This window comes from Rutidosis leptorrhynchoides, chromosome 9 (genome assembly GCF_046630445.1).
Source record: "Rutidosis leptorrhynchoides isolate AG116_Rl617_1_P2 chromosome 9, CSIRO_AGI_Rlap_v1, whole genome shotgun sequence".
In the NCBI taxonomy this organism is placed as follows: domain Eukaryota; kingdom Viridiplantae; phylum Streptophyta; class Magnoliopsida; order Asterales; family Asteraceae; genus Rutidosis; species Rutidosis leptorrhynchoides.
In genome coordinates, this window is record NC_092341.1 from 34,335,291 (window position 1) to 34,358,383 (window position 23,093).

A 23,093-nucleotide genomic window follows, 5' to 3' on the forward strand; every position below is an offset into this window, starting at 1 on the left:
GTTGCGGTTATTATTGTTGTTGGGATGATTGTTGTAGTTGTTGCTGTTGTTGTTGTTGTTGTTGTTGTTGTTGTTGTTGGGCCGTTTGTTGTAGTTGCGATTGATGTTGCGATTGTTGGGATAATTGTTGCGATTATTGTTGTAATTGCTGTTGTTGTATTGGTGATTCTTATCACCGTTTTCCTCCCACTTTCTTTTGACTTGCTTCACATTGGCCTCTTCAGCAGTCTGTTCTTTAATTCTTTCTTCAATCTGGTTCACTAATTTGTGAGCCATTCTACATGCCTGTTGTATGGAGGCGGGCTCGTGTGAACTTATATCTTCTTGGATTCTTTCCGGTAATCCTTTCACAAACGCGTCGATCTTCTCTTCCTCATCTTCGAATGCTCCCGGACACAATAGGCACAATTCTGTGAATCGTCTTTCGTACGTGGTAATATCAAATCCTTGGGTTCGTAACCCTCTAAGTTCTGTCTTGAGCTTATTGACCTCGGTTCTGGGACGGTACTTCTCGTTCATCAAGTGCTTGAATGCTGACCACGGTAGTGCGTACGCATCGTCTTGTCCCACTTGCTCTAGATAGGTATTCCACCATGTTAACGCAGAACCTGTGAAGGTATGCGTAGCGTACTTCACTTTGTCCTCTTTAGTACACTTACTTATGGCAAACACCGATTCGACCTTCTCGGTCCACCGTTTCAATCCGATCGGTCCTTCGGTTCCATCAAATTCCAAAGGTTTGCAGGCAGTGAATTCTCTGTAGGTGCATCCTACACGATTTCCTGTACTGCTAGATCCAAGGTTATTGTTGGTATGTAGCGCAGCCTGTACTGCGGCTATGTTTGAAGCTAGAAAAGTACGGAATTCCTCTTCATTCATATTCACGGTGTGTCGAGTAGTCGGTGCCATTTCCTTCAAAATACTCAAATGGAACAAGTTAATCATACAGAATATTAAGAGTAGTTAATAGTATTTTGTAGCATAATATGAACTCATTTATAAAAGTTTTTTCTTCATATTAGCGTTTTATAAGTTTAAATTCGGGTAGTACCTACCCGTTAAGTTCATACTTAGTAGCTAATATACAATTCAACTACTACAATTCTATATGAAAAACTGATTATAATAATATTTCGCGTTCAAACTTTTATACAATATTTTACAAACTTACAATACCGCTTATTTTACATAAAGCATGAAATATAGCACACAATAACTTTGATACAAGATAGTTGTGAAGATAATTCTAGCTAGTACACAAGTCGTTCAGCAAAGGCAATAAAGACACGTAATTCATACGTCCAGAAACAAGTCATGCATTCTGGTTTTACTAGGACTACTTCCCATCCTTGGTCTTGTGGAACATAACCGTTATGGCCGTTGATAAGACAGCGTGTTGTAACGTCGTCAAAGGGACGAGGGTTACGTAATGTCCAATAGTCCCGTAACAATCTAAAAACCTCATTTCTTACCCCAATTACCGACTCCGTCACTTGTGGGAACGTTTTGTTTAATAGTTGTAGCCCGATGTTCTTGTTCTCACTTTGGTGAGAAGCGAACATTACTAATCCGTAAGCATAACATGCTTCTTTATGTTGCATGTTAGCCGCTTTTTCTAAATCACGAAGTCCAATATTCGGATATATTGAGTCAAAATAATTTCTTAACCCATTGCGTAAAATAGCATTTGGGTTCCCCGCAATATATGCGTCAAAGTAAACACATCGTAACTTATGGATTTCCCAATGTGATATCCCCCATCTTTCGAACGAAAGCCTTTTATAAACCAAGGCATTCTTGGAACGTTCTTCGAATGTCTTACAAACTGATCTCGCCTTAAATAGTTGTGCCGAAGAATTCTGACCGACTCTAGACAAGATTTCATCAATCATGTCTCCGGGTAGGTCTCTTAAAATATTGGGTTGTCTATCCATTTTGTGTTTTTATACTGTAAAATAGACAAGAGTTAGATTCATAAAAAAAATACTTATTAATACAAGCAATTTTTACATATATCATAAAGCATAAGCACACTATATTACTTATATTACACCACACGAATACAACTATCTTATTCCGACTCGCTTGTTTCTTCTTCTTCGGTTTTGGTTCGTTTTGCCAAGTTTCTAGGGATATATGATGTTCCCCTAATACGAGCCGTCGTTATCCACATTGGTTTAGAAAAACCTAGTGGTTTAGAGGTTCCCGGGTCATTGTTACAACTTAAGGACTTCGGGGGTTGACGATACATATAAAGTTCATCGGGGTTGGAATTAGATTTCTCTATTTTTATGCCCTTTCCCTTATTATTTTCTTTTGCCTTTTTAAATTCAGTTGGGGTAATTTCTATAACATCATCGGAATTCTCGTCGGAATCCGATTCATCGGAGAATTGGTAATCCTCCCAATATTTTGCTTCCTTGGCGGAAACACCATTGACCATAATTAACCTTGGTCGGTTGGTTGAGGATTTTCTTTTACTTAACCGTTTTATTATTTCACCCACCGGTTCTATTTCTTCATCCGGTTCCGATTCTTCTTCCGGTTCCGACTCTTCTTCCGGTTCCTCTTCGGGAACTTGTGAATCAGTCCACGAATCATTCCAATTTACATTTGACTCTTCATTATTATTAGGTGAGTCAATGGGACTTGTTCTAGAGGTAGACATCTATCACATAATATCAAACGCGTTAAGAGATTAATATATCACATAATATTCACATGTTAAAAATATATAGTCTCCAACAAAATTTGTTAAGCAATCATTTTTCAAGTAAACACGGTCGAAGTTCAGACTCACTAATGCATCCTAACAAACTCGATAAGACACACTAATACAAAATTCTGGTTCTCTAAGACCAACGCTCTGATACCAACTGAAATGTCCCGTTCTTATTGATTAAAAACGTTCCATATTAATTGATTTTGTTGCGAGGTTTTGACCTCTATATGAGACGTTTTTCAAAGACTGCATTCATTTTAAAACAAACCATAACCTTTATTTCATCAATAAAGGTTTAAAAAGCTTTACGTAGATTATCAAATAATGATAATCTAAAATATCCTGTTTACACACGACCATTACATAATGGTTTACAATACAAATATGTTACAACAAAATAAGTTTCTTGAATGCAGTTTTTACACAATATCATACAAGCATGGACTCCAAATCTCGTCCTTATTTAAGTATGCGACAGCGGAAGCTCTTAATATTCACCTGAGAATAAACATGCTTTAAACGTCAACAAAAATGTTGGTGAGTTATAGGTTTAACCTATATATATCAAATCGTAACAATAGACCACAAGATTTCATATTTCAATACACATCCCATACATAGAGATAAAAATCATTCATATGGTGAGCACCTGGTAACCGACATTAACAAGATGCATATATAAGAATATCCCCATCATTCCGGGACACCCTTCGGATATGATATAAATTTCGAAGTACTAAAGCATCCGGTACTTTGGATGGGGTTTGTTAGGCCCAATAGATCTATCTTTAGGATTCGCGTCAATTAGGGTGTCTGTTCCCTAATTCTTAGATTACCAGACTTAATAAAAAGGGGCATATTCGATTTCGATAATTCAACCATAGAATGTAGTTTCACGTACTTGTGTCTATTTTGTAAATCATTTATAAAACCTGCATGTATTCTCATCCCAAAAATATTAGATTTTAAAAGTGGGACTATAACTCACTTTCACAGATTTTACTTCGTCGGGAAGTAAGACTTGGCCACTGGTTGATTCACGAACCTATAACAATATATACATATTTATCAAAGTATGTTCAAAATATATTTACAACACTTTTAATATATTTTGATGTTTTAAGTTTATTAAGTCAGCTGTCCTCGTTAGTAACCTACAACTAGTTGTCCACAGTTAGATATACAGAAATAAATCGATAAATATTATCTTGAATCAATCCACGAACCATTGTATACGTATCTCAGTATTGATCACAACTCAAACTATACATATTTTGGAATCAACCTCAACCCTGTATAGCTAACTCCAACATTCACATATAGAGTGTCTATGGTTGTTCCGAAATATATATAGATGTGTCGACATGATAGGTCGAAACATTGTATACGTGTCTATGGTATCTCAAGATTACATAATATACAATACAAGTTGATTAAGTTATGGTTGAAATATATTTGTTACCAATTTTCACGTAGCTAAAATGAGAAAAATTATCCAATCTTGTTTTACCCATAACTTCTTCATTTTAAATCCGTTTTGAGTGAATCAAATTGCTATGGTTTCATATTGAACTCTATTTTATGAATCTAAACAGAAAAAGTATAGGTTTATAGTCAGAAAAATAAGTTACAAGTCGTTTTTGTAAAGGTAGTCATTTCAGTCGAAAGAACGACGTCTAGATGACCATTTTAGAAAACATACTTCCACTTTGAGTTTAACCATAATTTTTGGATATAGTTTCATGTTCATAATAAAAATCATTTTCTCAGAATAACAACTTTTAAATCAAAGTTTATCATAGTTTTTAATTAACTAACCCAAAACAGCCCGCGGTGTTACTACGACGGCGTAAATCCGGTTTTACGGTGTTTTTCGTGTTTCCAGGTTTTAAATAATTAAGTTAGCATATCATATAGATATATAACATGTGTTTAGTTAATTTTAAAAGTCAAGTTAGAAGGATTAACTTTTGTTTGCGAACAAGTTTAGAATTAACTAAACTATGTTCTAGTGATTACGAGTTTAAACCTTCGAATAAGATAGTTTTATATATATGAATCGAATGATGTTATGAACATCATTACTACCTCAAGTTTAGTAGGTAAACCTACTGGAAGTGACAAGAAATGATCTAGCTTCAAAGGATCTTGGATGGCTTGAAAGTTCTTGAAGTAGGATCATGACACAAAAACAAGTTCAAGTAAGATTTTTACTCGAATTAAGATAGTTTATAGTTATAGAAATTGAATCAAAGTTTGAATATGAATATTACCTTGAATAAGAAATATAACCTACTGTATATAACAAAGGTTTCTTGATCTTAGATGATTACTTGGAATGGATTAGAAAGCTTGGAAGTAAATTAGTAAACTTGAAGGGATTTTTGAAGTGTTCTTGAAGTGTTCTTCCTATGATGATTATAGCTTTATTCTTGAAGTGATTTTTGATGAAGATGATGATTAACTACTGGAAAAATATGTTCATAATAGTGTGTGTGTGTGTTGAGAGAGAATTAGAAAGAGAATTGGAAGTGAAATGGAGTGAATAATGAGTGGTAATTGGTGAGTGGTGAGTGGGGTTAAAAGGAGTTCTAGTTAGTTGACTAGCTCATGGTAGAAGTTAAAATTGATTAGTCATACATGACATAATCAAGAGTGGAATCCCATGCTAGTTCCTATTGGTATATACCCATAGTAAGTACGTTTTGAAGCTGTGTATAATACGGGTAAGAATACGACTAGAATTCTTGATGAAAGAACAGAATGGGAAAGTAACTGTAACCATTTTCGTTAATTATGAGTGTTTTGATATATGTCTTGAAGTCTTCCAAAAGTATTTTAATACATCTAAATACACTACATGTATATACATTTTAACTGAGTCGTTAAGTCATCGTTAGTCGTTACATGTAAGTGTTGTTTTGAAACCTTTAAGTTAACGATCTCAATTAATGTTGTTAAACCATTGTTTATTATATCTAATGAGATGTTAAATTATTATATTATCATGATATTACGATATATTAATATATCTTAATATGATATATATATACATTTAAATGTTGTTACAACGATAATCGTTACATATATGTCTCGTTTCGAAATCCTTAAGTTAGTAGTCTTGTTTATATGTATATAACTTATTGTTAATATACTTATGGAGATACTTACTTATGGAGATACTTACTTATCATAATCTCATGTTAACCATATGTATATCCATATATATATCGTCATGTCGTTTTTACAAGTTTTAACGTTCGTGAATCGCCGGTCAACTTGGGTGGTCAATTGTCTATATGAAACATATTTCAATTAATCAAGTCTTAACAAGTTTGATTGCTTAACATGTTGGAAACATTTAATCATGTAAATATCAATCTCAATTAATATATATAAACATGGAAAAGTTCGGGTCACTACAATTAGCAGTACACCTTTAATCAATTTTAAACTTAAAGGAACAGAAAATTTTAAAACATGGGCTTGTGCTATGGAATTGGCTTTACAAACTAAGAATAAACTTGATTTTATAAATGGAACTCTTGAAAAAAAATGAAGAAGATGAGGTTCTTTCAAATAAATGGGAAAGGTGTAATGCTGTGGTTTTGTCTTGGATCTTGGGTTGTGTTTATGATGAATTGTATTATGGTCAAATCTATTCAAAGTTGGCTTCTGTGGTTTGGGAGGAATTAAGGGAAACATATGATAAAGTTGATGGTTCTATTCTGTTTAATCTTGAACAAAAAATTTCATTGTTAACTTAAAATGGTACTCCTGTATCAGATTATTATCATAAATTGAACTCATTATGGAAACAATATGATATTCTGTGTAAATTACCCTCATGTCAATGTGATGCTGATAAAAAGAGAATAGAATATTATAATCAGAGAAAGTTAATGAAATTTTTGATGGGACTGGATGATTCCTATCAGCCAGTAAGGACCACTATCTTAACTAGTGATCCTTTACAATCTGTTAAGGCTGCATTTAATATAATATCAAGAGAAGAATCACATAGGGGAGTTCATGATAAAAAAATCTATAACTGAATCATCTGCTTTCTTTTCTAACATTGGGAAACCTAAAATGGTTAATAATAATTCCAAACCTGAGTGTAAAAAGTGTGGTAGAACTGGACATACAATTGAAAAGTGCTAAGAAATTATAGGATATCCACCTAGACCTAATAATCTTAAGTGCACTAAATGTGGTATGACAAATCATACTGTAGATAGATGTTTTGAGGTTGTGGGTTATCCACCAAACTTTAAAAGAAGAAATTCAAATAATTCATCACTTTTAAGCACTAATAACTCTTCAAGTTCTAGTAGTGGTACCTGCAATACCGGTACAACTTCACTCACACTATATAATGAGCAAATTGCTAAGCTGGTTAATCTTCTGGATGGGAAAAGTGCTCCTGCACACTCATCCTCTAATATGACAGGTAATTTTATGAACTTAAATGTGGTTTTTAACCAAAACATTGATAAATTCTTGTCATGTAACATCAATGAAAAAGAAAATGTCAACTTTGGGTGGATTATAGACTCTGGAGCTAATCAACATATGACAAATTCTTGTAAAGGATTTGAGGTTATTAATGATGTGTCAAGTCTAAACTTAACTGTTGGTCATCATAATGGAACAAGAGCAAAAGTTAAACAGACTGGGAATTTAAGAATTTCAAAAGATCTTGTTTTGTATGATGTGTTAGTTGTTCCTGATTATTGTGTTAGTTTGTTATCTGTGTATTGCCTGGTAAGAGATAATTCTTTATTTGTTAGTTTTGATAGCTGTGCATGTTATATTCAGGATCTTGTAACCAGGAAGACTGTTGTGACTGGTAGTTTATATGATGGCTTATATATTTTCAGTGATTCAACTAAGGGTGAGTGTCATCACTCAAATCTTCAGTTGTGTATGTTGTCTAAGTCTACATGGCATAGTAGACTTGGTCACCCTGCTGACCAAGTGCTCAATATTATGAAAAATGATTTGAATTTTGTGACTGGTAACAGTTCTATTCCTTATGATGTGTGTCACAAGGCTAAGCAAACAAGGGAACCATTTCTACTTAGTGACCATAAGACCACACACCTGGGTAAACTAATACACTTGGATGTGTGGGGTCCATATAAAGTTACTAGTAGAGATGGGTTTAGATATTTCCTTACTGTTGTTGATGATCACACAAGGGCTGTTTGGATTTTCTTGCTAAAGTTAAAAGAAGAAGTCTGTTATTATGTTGAATTGTTTCATGAACAATTGTTTACTCAGTTTCAAAAGAGAATTAAAATAATCAGAAGTGATAATGGTAGTGAATTTTTGAACACAAAAATGACAGAATTTATAGTTAAAAATGGAATAATTCATCAAACAACTTGTGTTTATACACCACAACAGAATGGAATTGTTGAAAGGAAACATAGACATCTGCTCAATGTAGCTAGATCTCTAATGTTTCAAGGGGGGATTCCTCTTAAGTTTTGGTCTGATTGTGTTCTTACTGCAACTTATTTGATTAACAGATTGCCATCTTCTGTGCTGAATGAAAACTGTCCCTTTGAGCTGGTGTATCATAAAAAACCTAATCTTTCCCATTTGAGAGTCTTTGGTTGTCTTGGTTTTGCAACTGTTTTAAATAGTAATGATAAGTTTTCTTCAAAATCTGAAAAGTGTGTTTTGATTGGTTAATTCTACAGTAAAAAAGGGTTACAAATTATACAGTTTTGATAGTAAAAGTGTTTTGTTTTCAAGAGATGTCAGGTTTTATGAAAATGTGTTCCCATTTAAAACAATGGGAATTGATGTTGATAAAAATAGTAGTGGTTTAAATCAAATTAACTTTTTTGATATGTATGATGTTGATAGTCAAAGTTCTCAAAGTCCCACTGATGAAGGGAAAGATAACATAAGTAGTGATGACAATGAAGGAAATCTGCCAAATGACTCTGTTTCAGATCATAATGGTAGTATTCCATCATCTGCAACATTATCTGCTGAGACAAATCACCCTGAGGGCAACAAAAATGTTTTAAATGAAACTGGTACACCAGGACCATTTTCAAATTTAAGGAGATCTCAAAGAGACATTTATTAAACCTAAAAGATTTGATGATTTTGTGTTAGATGGTAAAGTAAAGTATGGTATAGAGAAGACTGTTAATTACAGTGTTTTGATTCCTGAAAATTTGTGTTTTATTTCTTTTCTTAACAAATGTGTGGAACCAAATACTTATTGGGAGGCTTGTAAATCACAACACTGGATAGAAGCTATGAATTCTGAAATGGAAGCTTTATATAGAAATGACACATGGGAATTAGTTTATTTACCTTCTGACAGAAAACCAATAGGTTGCAAATGGGTATACAAGATTAAATATAAGTCAAATGGTCAAATTGATAGACACAAAGCTAGACTTGTTGCTAAGGGGTATGACCAAAGAGAAAGTATTGATTTTGATGAAACTTTTTCACCAGTGGTTAAAATGATCACTGTGAGATGTGTGTTGAGTCTTGTTGTTGTTAATGATTGGGAAATTTATCAATTAGATGTTAACAATGCTTTCCTCTATGGTGATTTAGATGAAGATGTTTACATGTCTTTACCTCTAGGGTACTTTGATGATAGTGAAAAAAGAGTGTGCAAATTAAAAAAGAGTTTATATGGCTTAAAGCAAGCCCCAAGAAAGTGGAATGAGAAATTAACTTCCACCATGGTTGAGCATGGCTTTGAGCAAAGTAAGAATGATTATTCTTTGTTTGTTAAATCTGATGATAATGTGTTTGTAATTTTGTTGGTGTATGTTGATGACATTGTCATCACTGGGAACAATGTTAGTGAAATCAGAAAGTTTAAACAGTTCTTGAATTCAAAATTTTTAATAAAAGACTTGGGTGTGTTAAAATATTTTTTGGGAATTGAGGTTTTGAAAACTGAAAAAGGGATTTGTTTGTCATAAAGGAAATATTGTTTAGAGTTATTAGCTCAGTTTGGTAAATTGGCAAGTAAACCTGCTTCTACATCATTAGAAGCAGGTTATGTGTTGAATACTGATGTGTCTAGTCAAGATAAAGCTTTACAAAATATTAATGAATATCAAAGGTTAATTGGGAAACTAATCTATCTTACCTTAACAAGGCCTGATATTGCTTATTATGTACATTTGTTGAGTCAGTTTATGCATGCACCTTTAGAGTCTCATTTAAAATGTGCACTTAGGTTGTTAAGGTATTTAAAAGTTGCACCTGGGTTAGGTGTTCATATTTTAAAAGATGATAAGCTAGATATGGTTGCTTTTGTTGATTCTGATTGGGCTAAGGCTAGTATGGGCAGGAAGTCAGTCACAGGTTATTGTATCTTCTTATTTTGGTTCCATGGTCTCACGAAAAAGTAAGAAACAAGCAACAATATCTAGGTCTTTTGCAGAGGCAGAATATAGAGCTCTTGCAGATGTTGTTTGTGAAGTCATTTGGATTCTTAAGTTGTTGGTTGAGTTTAAGTGTGATGTTGTTCAGCCTATAAATGTTTTTGTTGACAATAAAGCTGCAATCAAAATAGCATCTAATCCTGTCTTCCATGAAAAAACAAAATATTTTGAAATTGATCTTCACTTTGTTAGAGAAAAATTATCTAAAAATGTTATTGATGTCAAAAAGATTCAGTCTGCAGATAATGTAGCAGACATGTTTACAAAAGGTATAAGTGGTACACAACATGGGAAGTTGTGTGACCAAATGAGTTTGTTAAATTTGTTCAAATAATGAGATTGGGGGGGGGGGGGGGGGGGGGGGGTTAAATGATCAATCTCCTCATTTGTTTTAGTTTGTTTACTTTTGTTTGGTTGAGTAGCAGGTTAATGGAGTTGCTCAAATAGTTCCTGCTGCTGTTTGTGTTGTCAAGTTGTTCATATATGCAAACATAAAGTTGCAGGAGTCTAAAGCTTCATTTCTAAGTTATGAAGAAGGCCTGATCTCTTTGTGCACCATGTGTTTGTTAATCATGAATAATGCACCTGGTGTGGGGTTCAGGTTAATGAGCACACAGATGGGACATAGTTGAGATTAGGTGTCCATTTTTTGTTTATTACCAAAACACCAAGTACAAGGGCCATTTTAGTTATTATGCAAGTGCAGGGGTCTGTTTGTACTTTTTCATATCTAAAGATGTATAAATAGCTTAGGTGTTTTAGGGTTTCATTATTCAGGTTTCAATCTGTAATTCGTATACACCTTTCTCTCTATTGTTAAGTTTGTGTTTGTGGTTTTTTGGTATAATTCTGAATAATTTTGTGGTTGTTGATGAGTGATTATCTAAAATCATTCATAGTTTGTTCAAGATCAAACAAGAACCTTCGATCGAGGGAAGGTTCAAATAACAAATTCAAAACAATAAACAATCATTATAACATCATGTATAAATTACCACTTCACAATGCTCCTCAATGCTTACACAATTCATTATCACACTTGGTTTGTTTTCTGTACTTATTTAGGTCATATTATCCCTTCTGTTAACAGTATTTCTACTATAACCAAATGGACCCTAAACTTGCATATCGAATTGATGTTGTCCAATACAATTCAAAACCAAATAAATCTCATCAGTATCAGGATGCAAATCATCACCAGCCACAAACTCATGTGTTAAACCATCTAACTGAATCAAACTACAACCAGCATTCTTCTTCACCCTTCTCGAATCCCTCAACCTCCTAATCTTCGTTAAATCATCCCACCGTTTCGCGTTCGCATAAATATCAGCCATACTCGAATAAACACCTCCATCTTCAGGACAAATCTCCATTATTCTCTCAAAAGCTTTTTCAGCAACTTCAACATTTCCATGAAGTCTACACCCTCCAAGCAAACTTCCCCAAACAAAAACATCACCCAACATCGGCATATTTTCAATCATCTCAATAGCTTCTTTAATCAAACCACCTCGTCCTAGTAAATCAGCCATACACCCATAATGTTTAACCTCTTTACAAACTCCATAAGACTCCATTTTTCCAAATAATCTTCTTGCTTCATCGATTAAACCAGCATGACTACAACCAACCAATACACCAAGAAAAGTCACCCCATCCGGTTTAACTCCACTTTTCACCATTTTATCAAAATAACTTAGTAACATTTCGCCATTCCCATGCATAGCTAACCCAACAAGCATTGCATTCCAAGTGAACAACTTTTTATCACGGGTCTTTTCAAATATCGCTCTAGCCGTATCAATGCACCCACATTTCGCATAAAAGTCAACCAATGCAGTACACAAGAACGAATCTATATGAATCTTGTTACGCGTAATATGATCATGCACTTCTTTCCCTTTATCTAACTTTCCTAACCTTGCACAAGCAGACAAAACCGAAACCAACGATATGTTATCAGGAAAAACTTTTAAATCGAGCATTTGATCATAAAGTTCCAAACAGGCATCAAACATTTTCATCTGCACGTAACCAGCCAACATCGTACCCCACGTGGTTGCATCCTTAACACCAAAATCCATCTCATCAAACAATTTACGCGCACTCTCAACATCCCCACTCTTCACATACCCATCAAGGATCACATTGTAAGAAACCACATCTCTGTCAGGACTTTCATCAAACACCTTACGCGCGTTACCAATACACCCACAAACACAATACACATGAACAAGATTATTACATACAAACACATCAACCATAACCCCAAACTTCAAACACTGCAAATGAACCGTTTCCGCAAGCAAACGCTCACCGATCTGAGCGCAAGCTTTTAAAACAAACGGAAACGTGTGGGTATCTATAAACACACTTTTTCGGCGCATTTGGGTGAACCAAAAGATTGCATTTTGAGGTGAAGAAAGGAGAGTGTGGGAGCGAATTATGGAGTTGTAACAGAAAGTTGAAGGATTGGTAATGAGGTTGAATACGGAGAGTGGGTAGTGGGTGGCGGTACGGTGGTTGTGCGGTGGTGGTTGTGCGGAAATGATGGTGTTGAATGTGTGAATTATGGTGGTGAGTAATTGTGTGGTGGTTGATGAATGGAAAGCAAGGAGACCTTTAGTGATGATTTGTGCATGAATTTGGTGTATTTGTTTGATTGATTTGCATTGAGTTTTGAGTTTGATTATTATAAGTTGTGCTGTCTGTTTGCAATGCAGCATCGGTTTTTTACTTCATATATGCCTCTTTTCAATTCACGTCTTTAAAATTAATTACGGATTCATATTTCATAGATACACTGTTAACAGTGGGCCCAGTCTCATGTGAGAGCCTAAAATATAAAATGAAAAATACATTTTTTAAATTATAAATTAATAAAAGCGTGGACGGCAGGATTCGAACCTGCGCGGGCAAAGCCCACATGATTTCTAGTCATGCCCGATAACCACTCCGGCACGTCCACTTTTTATACTATTCGTGTTATATGCCTTTGTAGTAGTAACTTCTGCATTATCATTAATCACTTATATACTACGAACATCAATTAGTTTTTTGAAGTTAATTATCTAAGAATACAAATATACATTTTAAACATGCTTTTCTTACTTGTATCTTCACTTTCAAATTGGGTTGTAATTTACTAAAATGTAATTATATACCACTAATAATATACACCATTCAACTTTAGTTCTTTATCTTAAACACTATGTAGTTTAAAAATTAAATTCATTTATGTGTAACTGGCCACTTTTTCCTTGACTAAATATTTTCCCATTCAAATGTTGTAACATATACAACATGTGTGTATATTTTGCAAACAAGAAATCACAATTTTAGAGGTTTTATGTTGTAAATCAACAAAAAATGGTGTAGGTATCAACACTTTTTAGTATGGAATGTCTTGTCAAGTAGATGTCTATAGTTACAAAACAACCGATTTGATTTTCAAAATTCATTAGGATGGACAAAAGTGTTAGATAATTGGTTCGGCCCGAGTCCGTATGTGGGCCGAACCTATTATTTAACGAAGGTAGAATAGTCAAACAGACTTAAAAAGGCGGGGATGAGGTTTTCTTGGTGGATGAGGTTTTCTCTAGGTTATCTACCTCTGAGTCGACCCAGTCGTACGTGGTGTAATTAGATATCTCTGTGATTGTTTTTGACATTTATCTCATCACCCAAGATCTATGGAAGTGAAGTTTGGATCTAATTTTTTACTAGTAAAATGACCCGTGAAATCACGGGTTTGTTTAAACGAAACAATTTAATGACATGTTTTAGGTATTAAGTGAATGTAAATGCGAAGTCATTTATTTTAATGACCCGTTTGACTAAAAAATTTGTCGTTATTTTTACAAATATATAGAGACATGTATTTTCGCATACATATGAAACATAATTAATTTCGTAAAAAGAATCAATATTTGAATATTAATAATATAATTATTATATTAAAAGTAAATAATAATAATAAATTTCGCTTAAAGTTAAGTATTTATATTTTTAATAATAATTATTATTATTAGTAGTAATAAATGCCTTTTAAATTTTTTTAGAAAATTAAAATTACAATTTATGAGAGATTGGTATTTCTTTTTATAAAATATTTCCTATTATTTTTTTAATTAAATAAATATATAATTATGACATCATCATTATGAAAATTAAAGATAATTAGCTTAATGATGACATCATTATTTTAGAGCTTTATATGACTATATCAAATGGGAAATGTCATGACTCTATTAATGGAATAATAGTAAATTGTACTTCTATTTCATTATAACTGTCATGTTTTAATTTTTAAAAAATATATTTTATTTTTAACTTTAACTTTAAAATTTTTTATTTATATTATATAACATTGATGAAATTATATCCATAGATTTTGTTTTAAATGTGTTGTCGTAGTAATAATTTTTTATTAAGTATTATATAATATAAATAAAAATAATTAATAAAGATTTTTGAAAGTAAAAAAAATAAAAATGACACGAGACGGATCGAGTATGTGGGAAAAAATTATTGAAAGAGGCACCTTCCTCTACAAACTTTTTCTAAATGTTGTGCGACATGTGTCCTAGCTTATCCAATAATGTCCTTTAATCCATCATTGCCAACAATGTGTGATGTATGCATCAATGCATGTAGTGGATAAGCCTTCGGTTTTTCACTTTTCTGACGATGCCCTAATTTTTTTTTTTTTTTTTTAATTTACTTCAGCACATTAAATCAAAATAAAATAATATATACTAATTAAAAATGATATAATATAATTAAAATACGAAGTAGTTGTTAGTAACTTCTTATTGTTAAGTTTTTATCCATACAGGTCAATAGGTCAATAGGTCAATACTGAATGGGGTCACCCGGCCTAGTTAGTTACAAAAGATTTGTAAGATCGCATAGCCCAAACACAATGTCCTGCAATATAAGCCAAGAGTCCATTCTTTTCTAAAACCAATTGGTATTAGAGGGACTTCCCCTTAAACTTATATACATACATTTGTTTTTATCTCCCTCCTATGTGGGATAGGTTTGCACCCCAACAATCCCCCCTCAAACCGAAGACCACATCACCGAGCCTCCCCTTCAACGATACTCCCGCCATCTTATATCACCGGTCTCTTTTTTCTTTCACTTTTCTTTCACTACCGGGACATGCCTCTTATACCGCCGATCTCTTTCTTTCACTTTTTCTTTCACCATCGGGACATGCCGCACTTCCACGCCTTGGGAAGGAAGACTTTCGATATAAGGCATCATGGCTCCATTATCGTTGGCAAACTGAGGGGTGTGACATGTCGCACCATGCGCTTAGGGGTGCGTCACCACTGCGTTGTTCACCACATCGGGCTATAGCCTAGCTCTGATGCCATTTGTAAGATCGCATATCCCAAACACAATGTCCTGCAATATAAGCCAAGAGTCCATCCTTTTCTAAAATCAATTGGTATTAGAGGGACTTCCCCTTAAACTTATATACATACATTTGTTTTTATCTCCCTTCTATGTGGAATAGGTTTGCACCCCAACAAGATTCACATTTGGATTGTTTCTTTTGGTTTAGTTGTTGTGAGTGACGTTATAAACATAAACATATAATACCACAATAAATTAAATTAAAAAAGTCAAAAGGAATAAGAATAGTCTAACCAAAATGTATAATGATACTTAAATATATTTCTATTTACAAGTATAACTGTTTAGCACGAAGAGTGTGGGTGTGTCACTCACCTGTCTCTTCCATGTCACTTAGTGACACCACTCTCCACTCAAGTCACTTTTGCCCTTTTACCCCAAGTCAGTCTCTCTTGTGACGGATGTTACCCTTTTTTTTCTTTTTCTTTTTTTTTTTGCTTTTTTTTTTCAAAGCAATAAATTATTAAATATAATAAAATATTATTTTAACACACTAACTAACACACTAATTGACATAAGTCACCACTCTTCACTTTTTCTGACTCAGCAAGCCACGTCTGACATGTCAAGTGACCTGAGTCACTACTCTCACTCTTATAGGTCAAAAGAATGGTGTCAATTCCATTAATTAGTTGGTGAAAACAACCATTTACTTTAGATCAACTACATACAATGTTAAAGTACAGCATCATCAAAAGAGGCAACAAAGTCAAATAACCATATTTGGTTATTTGACTTATTGGGATCAGATTCTAGCTTCATCATTTCCCAGTTTAAAGTCACAAGGGTCAAATAAATGCCAAGAATAACAGCTCAAAAGCTTGCATATTGGGGGTCCCAAGAGCATAATTGGTTTCTACCCACTTGGAGCCTACCCACTTTAGGATGTAGTCGTTATGTGTTTTGTGTATATAACACTTAGTAGTATGGAACTAGAAATCAATTCTAGCTTGTATCAAATAATCATCTTATCAATACAAACGATCAATTTCTTATTTTAACATGGTATCAGAGCTTACGGTATCGATCTAGTGATCAAGATACTCGTTTTTTTTTTAGCCTCCATCATCTACAAAAGGGATTACTGCCATGTCTAGTGACGGTAGAAATCCCCATACTGAATCATCTGCTGATTCAAGCGATAAATCTGATTTTCAAACCCAACTTGAATTATTTTTTAAAAATGGCATGAGTTTTCAATCTAAACCTAAATTGACTAGTAGCTTGAAGATCAATATCAATCTGAATAGTCAGAACTACGCTTTATGGTCCCGTATGATGAAAGTGGCAATAGGAGGAGAATCAAAAAGCCTCATAAACCACTTGACCTCAAACAGACCAGAAACTGATGAACCAAGCTACAGTCAATGGGAACAGGAAGATCTTGTGGTCTTTTCCTGGTTAATTCAAAACATTGAGCCAAATCTCGCAAGTGACTTGACATCGTTTCCAACTGCCAAGTCATTGTGGGATGCTCTCATCACCACTTACAGTAGTGGTCAGGACAAATTGCAAACATACGATTTATATGTAAAAGCCATTAAGATGGAACAATCCAATATGACTCTTGAAGAGTTATGGATCAAAATGCAAGGTATATGGGGGGAACTCGAAAGACGAGATCCAAACCCCATGGACAATGCATCTGATATTGCCAAATATAACAAAATCAGGGCTGAGCATAAGCTTTTTCAATTTTTAAATGCATTAGATCGAAAACATGATACTATCAAAAGAGAAATGCTTCGATTAAACCCTCTACCAATGGCAGAGGAAGCATATGCTTCTGTGAGAAAAGAAGCAGCACATCAGCAAATTTTAGGGCTCAACAACAACGAACCTTCGACCAATCAAGGAATTGCAACTGGATTAGCTGCAATTGATGGCAAAGGTTCATCATCTCGCCCACCGTTTCAATCATCACAACAGAACCGTACCAGTTATCAACCCAAAGTCGATAAATCAAACCTAAAATGCACAAGGTGTGGGAAATCGAGGCACACAATTGAGCAGTGTTTCGAAATCAAGGGTTACCCAGAATGGTGGATGAAGCAAAACAAAGGCAAAGCATCAATGGCGGCCGATGAAATCACCACCACTACCGATAAAAGCTTCGGTGGTGTCGCTACCTCCTCAAAACCCACTGGTATAAAGCTTAATCTCTTTACTTCCCCTTTTACAGATATAGGTAATATAAAAACTAGGGTTTGCAAATCTAAAAAGGGGTATGGGGAAGGTGAAATTGGGAGAGAGGAATATGGGGATGATAAACTCGATTGGGATGTGGAGGATAAATAGGTTCACGAGGAGAAAGGGTACAGTAACCGAATGGGTAGGGTATTTCGGTTTAAAGGTAACCAAACTACAAATGGACCTAAAAATAATGGGAAGCCCACTAAAAATATGGGGTGGACTGATTTTAAGGATAAAAGCCCAACACATGAATCTAAAAGATTTACAAACAGGCTAGCCTGTTTAAATTCGAAAATTGGGCCTAAAAACATAAATATAAATAAACCTAAATATAATAAACCCGAGTTTAGTGTTTTGTGTCAAAACTTATACTCCGTCTTGTCTAAAATACAAAAAGAGTCTTCCGAAGCGAATAGTGTCTCAAATAATTTTAAACCTAAGTCCTGGATATTTGATTGCGGGGCAACGGACACTATGACATTTGACGAAAAAGATATCACTTTTAAAATAAAACCTAAAAAAAACTGGATTCAAACGGCCAACGGTGAAATTGTTAAAGTTAAAAGCGGTGGTACTATTGAAATATCACCGACGATTAAAATACCTAATTGTCTATATGTTCCAGCTTTATCTCATAAGCTGTTATCGGTAAGCCATGTTACAAAAGAATTAAACTGTAAAGTCCTAATGTATCCGACTTTCTGCATCTTGCAGGACATCCGGACGGGACTGTTGATTGGGCGTGGCACTGAAAAATGTGGGTTATACTATGTTGACGAAGTTTCTCAATGAGGTACCGTGTCACTTGCTCACGGAACACCTACAAGGGAAGCTTGGTTATGGCATAGGAGATTGGGTCACCCGTCAGCCGGATATTTACATGCTTTATTTCCTAGTTTATTTCCGTCAAATGTTGTTTTAAATTGTGAAACTTGTATTTTGTCTAAAAGCCATCGGAGTACTTTTAAATCTAGTAATACCAGAAAAGATGTACCTTTTGCCTTAATTCATTCTGATGTGTGGGGTCCAGCTCCTGTTAATGGGGGGGGGGGGAAATTATCGATATTTTGTTCTCTTTATTGATGACCATACAAGAATGACATGGATTTATTTCTTAACTCACAAATCTGAAGTTTTCGAAAAGTTTTCCCACTTTTATAAGATGGTGCAAACACAATTTAACAAAAACATCCAAATTTTAAGATCTGATAATGGGGGTGAATTTGTCAATAATTCAATGAAACAATTTTGTGAAAATAAAGGGATTATTCACCAAACATCTTGTGCTCATACTCCAGAACAAAATAGAGTAGCCGAACGCAAGAATCGACTACTCTTAGAAATGACAAGAGCACTACTCATTGAATCTAAGGTTCTGAAAAGTTTTTGGCCCGAAGCTCTTGCTTCCGCTACCTATCTTATTAACCGTTTACCTACTAAAGTTTTGGGCACGAAAACACCTAAAGATACGCTTTCCCAATTTCATACCCTTCCGACTTCATTTAGCCTCGAACCTCGAATATTTGGATGCTCTGTCTTTGTCCACATACCAAAACATGAGCGTTCCAAACTTGATCCGTGTGCGAAAAAATGTGTCATGGTAGGCTATGGAATAAACCAAAAAGGAAATCGGTGTTATAATCCTAAGAGACGTCACGTCTTTACTACAATGAATTGTGATTTTATTGAAACTAAATATTTTTATAATACCCAACTCACGAGTGAGGGGGAGAAAGAAGAAATTGACACTATAAGTTGGGTACAATGGATACCGAGACATGATGATATACAACCACCAATACCAAATTTCGATAATACCCAAACATCAACACCAAACCAAGACTCACCCAACCCACCAAATCACGGTGCACCAAATCTTGATTTACCGGATACTATGCCACAAGTTTCTGAATCCACTGACACCTCTTCAAACGGTGAACATCCTGTTCAAGAAGAACAACACAGCCCAACTACCGACACCACACATTCCTCAACCAACAATGCCCCAAATTCCAATGAAAACACAGAAAAATATGTTTTACCACAAAGAGCCAACAGGGGTATAGAGACCCCTCCTAATCCATCTGGACGAAGTCTATATCGATTACAAACGATTCACAATAGTTGGTTACATCGCGAGGTACTTGACCTCTATATGATACATTTTACAAACATTGCATTCGTTTTTAAAAGACAAACTTTCATTACATCGAAAGTTGATGACATGCATATCATTTCATAATATATCCAACTATAATTGACTTAATAATAATCTTGATGAACTCAATGACTCGAATGCAACGTCTTTTGTAATATGTCATGAATGACTCCGAGTAATATCTCTAAAATGAGCAAATGCACAGCGGAAGATTTCTTTCGTACCTGAGAATAAACATGCTTTAAAGTGTCAACCAAAAGGTTGGTGAGTTCATTAGTTTATCATAAATAATCATTTCATAATTTTAATAGACCACAACATTTCATATTTCCATTCCTCATAAAAATACGTCCCATGCATAGAGACAAAATATCATTCATATGGATTGAACACCTGGTAACCGACGCTAACTTAATGCATAGAATATCCCCAAAACAGAACCTCTCATCTGTATAATAATCTCGAAGTACTAAAGCATTCGTACCCCGAATGGGACTTGTCAAGGTCCATAGATCTATCTTTAGGATTCGCGTCAATCAGGGGCCATTTCCCTAAATTCTTAGGTTACCAGACTTGAAGGGCGATATTCGGTTTAATAATCCAACCATATAATGTAGTTTTTGATCACTTGTGTCTATTTCGTAAAACATTTATAAAAACAGCGCATGTATTCTTAGTCCCAAAAATATATATTGCAAAAGCATTTAAAAAGGGAGCAAATGAAACTCACCTAATGTATTTTGTAGTAAAAATACATATTACGACATTGAATAATGCAGGGTTAGCCTTGGATTCACGAACCTATATCATTTGTGTATATATATATATTAATACACATAATCGTAATCGAGCATATTTATATATTAATAGTGATATAAATGTTATAGTAATAATTTATATGTTTATATATTAATATCATAGTATTTACATATTAAAAGTTTTGGTTATATAATATTTATTATATCATTATATTAATAATTTTAATAATGAATATTTATACTTGAGTTATCATTATACATTTATTAATACGAATATAGTAAGTACATGTAAAAATATTTTTAACACATAATTATATCGATATGTTTAATTATTCAAAATTTTAAATATGTTAATATTTTAAGTAATTACAAATTATATAGTTATATGAAAACGTAATGTATTATATTATTAATAAATATTTATATGCTTGCTAATATGTCATTTAAAAATATATGCTTATATGTATATATATATTTAGAAAATTATAACCAATATATATTGTATTTATTACTAATATCTATATATAACAAGTTATATACTTATTTTCTATTAAAAACCATGTTCATAGAATTTACTTACTAATACTTATTTATAATAATAATAATTATTATAATCTTAATAATAATAATAATACTAATAATAATAATAATAATAATAATAATAATAATAATAATAATAATAATAATAATAATAATTATTATTATTATTATTATTATTATTATTATTATTATTATTATTATTATTATTATAACATTTATAATAATAACAATACTAATAATAATTATAATTTTTATAAAAAGAACTACCTTTGAAAAGTCCATAAAAATAAAACTGCATCAAGCCGGGTTCGAACCCGAGACCTCACAATACCCAACATGACACCTTAACCAATACTCCGTATTCTCTTTTCTGATTAGAAGCCACGAAAATATTATTATAACCCGTCTGTTACTTCTTTAATTCATCATCTTCTTTCTTTTTCTTGTTAACTCAAACGAACCATGACTCAAATCTACCTAGTAACTAAAATTATTTGTTTGATATTAGACTTGTATCAGAAATGTTCTTGTGATAGTTTGACTTAACTGAAAAATGAAAAAAAAAAAAAAAAAACTGCCTGTTGTATCGACGGTTTGTAGAAAAAAAATAATAATGATTTCATGATTTGTACATTTTGAGGCCTTGATGTCTAAATGAAAAAGCTTTTAAATCATCCATGTAATGTACTGGAATCCTCAATTGAACTTGAAACATTAACATCGATTCAAATTTCACGAAGAACATTTCTGTTGACTTTTGGTTTTGAAAGTTTGACTTCTAAAATTATAACTTGATATAAAGAATTGAAGTTTGAAAATCAGCAGATAGTTTAAGTAAAAGATTTATAACATATCTGCATTAATAGATTTTTGAAATTGTTATAAATTCGTCAAATTGGATAAAACCCACACGAACAGAATAATAAAAAAAATATAAAGCTGTTTTTCTTATTTTTCTGTTGTATTATTCGAAATAACAGACCTGTATATAACTTGCAGTTGGATAATTTATGTAGCTATCGAATTGGATTTGCAGTTGTCTTCTAGTATGGATTGGGGATCGATAGAAATCGATGGAAGGACAGAATATCACGAGCAGAGTTGAAAAAAACGAAAAGGGACAAAGGAGACAGGTAACCCAGATATAGATAGGATTATGTTTTTATTTATGTTTATACTAATATTACTAATAAATAAATATATGTATATTATTAATAATACAATTAATAATCATAATAATAATATTAATAATAATACTAGTGATTTGCATTAACAATAATAATACTAGTTATAATACTTTTAATAATTTTTGTAATAAGGATAATACTAATAGTATTAAGGATATCTATAATAATATTAATAATGATCATTAACAATGATAATAATAATTCTTAAAAATGATATTACTAATGATAATACTGATAAATTGTATTATGTTCATAAAAATCTTTATATTATTAATAATGATTTTTATGATAATGGTAATTATAAGAATAACAATAATAAGAATATTAATAATAACTAAAATCATAAATTTTACTACTATATAATAATACTGATATTAATATTAAATAATAATAATGAAAGTAATAACATTAATATAACAACTATAGTTTATCTTGTAATTTTAATACATTAATATTACATATTACTAATTATGTAATATCTAATAATTATATGATATATGTATAATACATATTATATATATATATATATATATATATATATATATATATATATATATATATATATATATATATATATATATATATATATATATATTATTTATTTTCTAATATACATATCGTAATAATTATTTATAGGAATCATATATATTTATATACAGCTTCATT

At 32.8% G+C, this 23,093-nt stretch overlaps 1 protein-coding gene and 1 non-coding gene across 2 annotated transcripts; both read right to left on the reverse strand.

Annotated features, from left to right (window-relative positions):
* Positions 1-11,183: 11,183 nt before the first annotated feature.
* On the reverse strand, positions 11,184-12,895 carry LOC139867244 (pentatricopeptide repeat-containing protein At5g61800-like). The gene has a single exon (XM_071855587.1). The coding sequence runs from the start codon at positions 12,888-12,890 to the stop codon at positions 11,277-11,279; it is 1,614 nt and encodes a 537-aa protein (XP_071711688.1). The 5' UTR covers positions 12,891-12,895; the 3' UTR covers positions 11,184-11,276.
* Positions 12,896-13,050: 155 nt separating this feature from the next.
* Positions 13,051-13,132, reverse strand: TRNAS-AGA (transfer RNA serine (anticodon AGA)). The gene has a single exon. It is a non-coding gene; the product is annotated as a tRNA-Ser (tRNA).
* Positions 13,133-23,093: the final 9,961 nt, after the last annotated feature.

Bases quoted from the DNA above. Each gene is read 5' to 3' on its own strand.
- LOC139867244 (XM_071855587.1), bottom strand. From the start codon at position 12,890: ATGCTGCATTGCAAACAGACAGCACAACTTATAATAATCAAACTCAAA.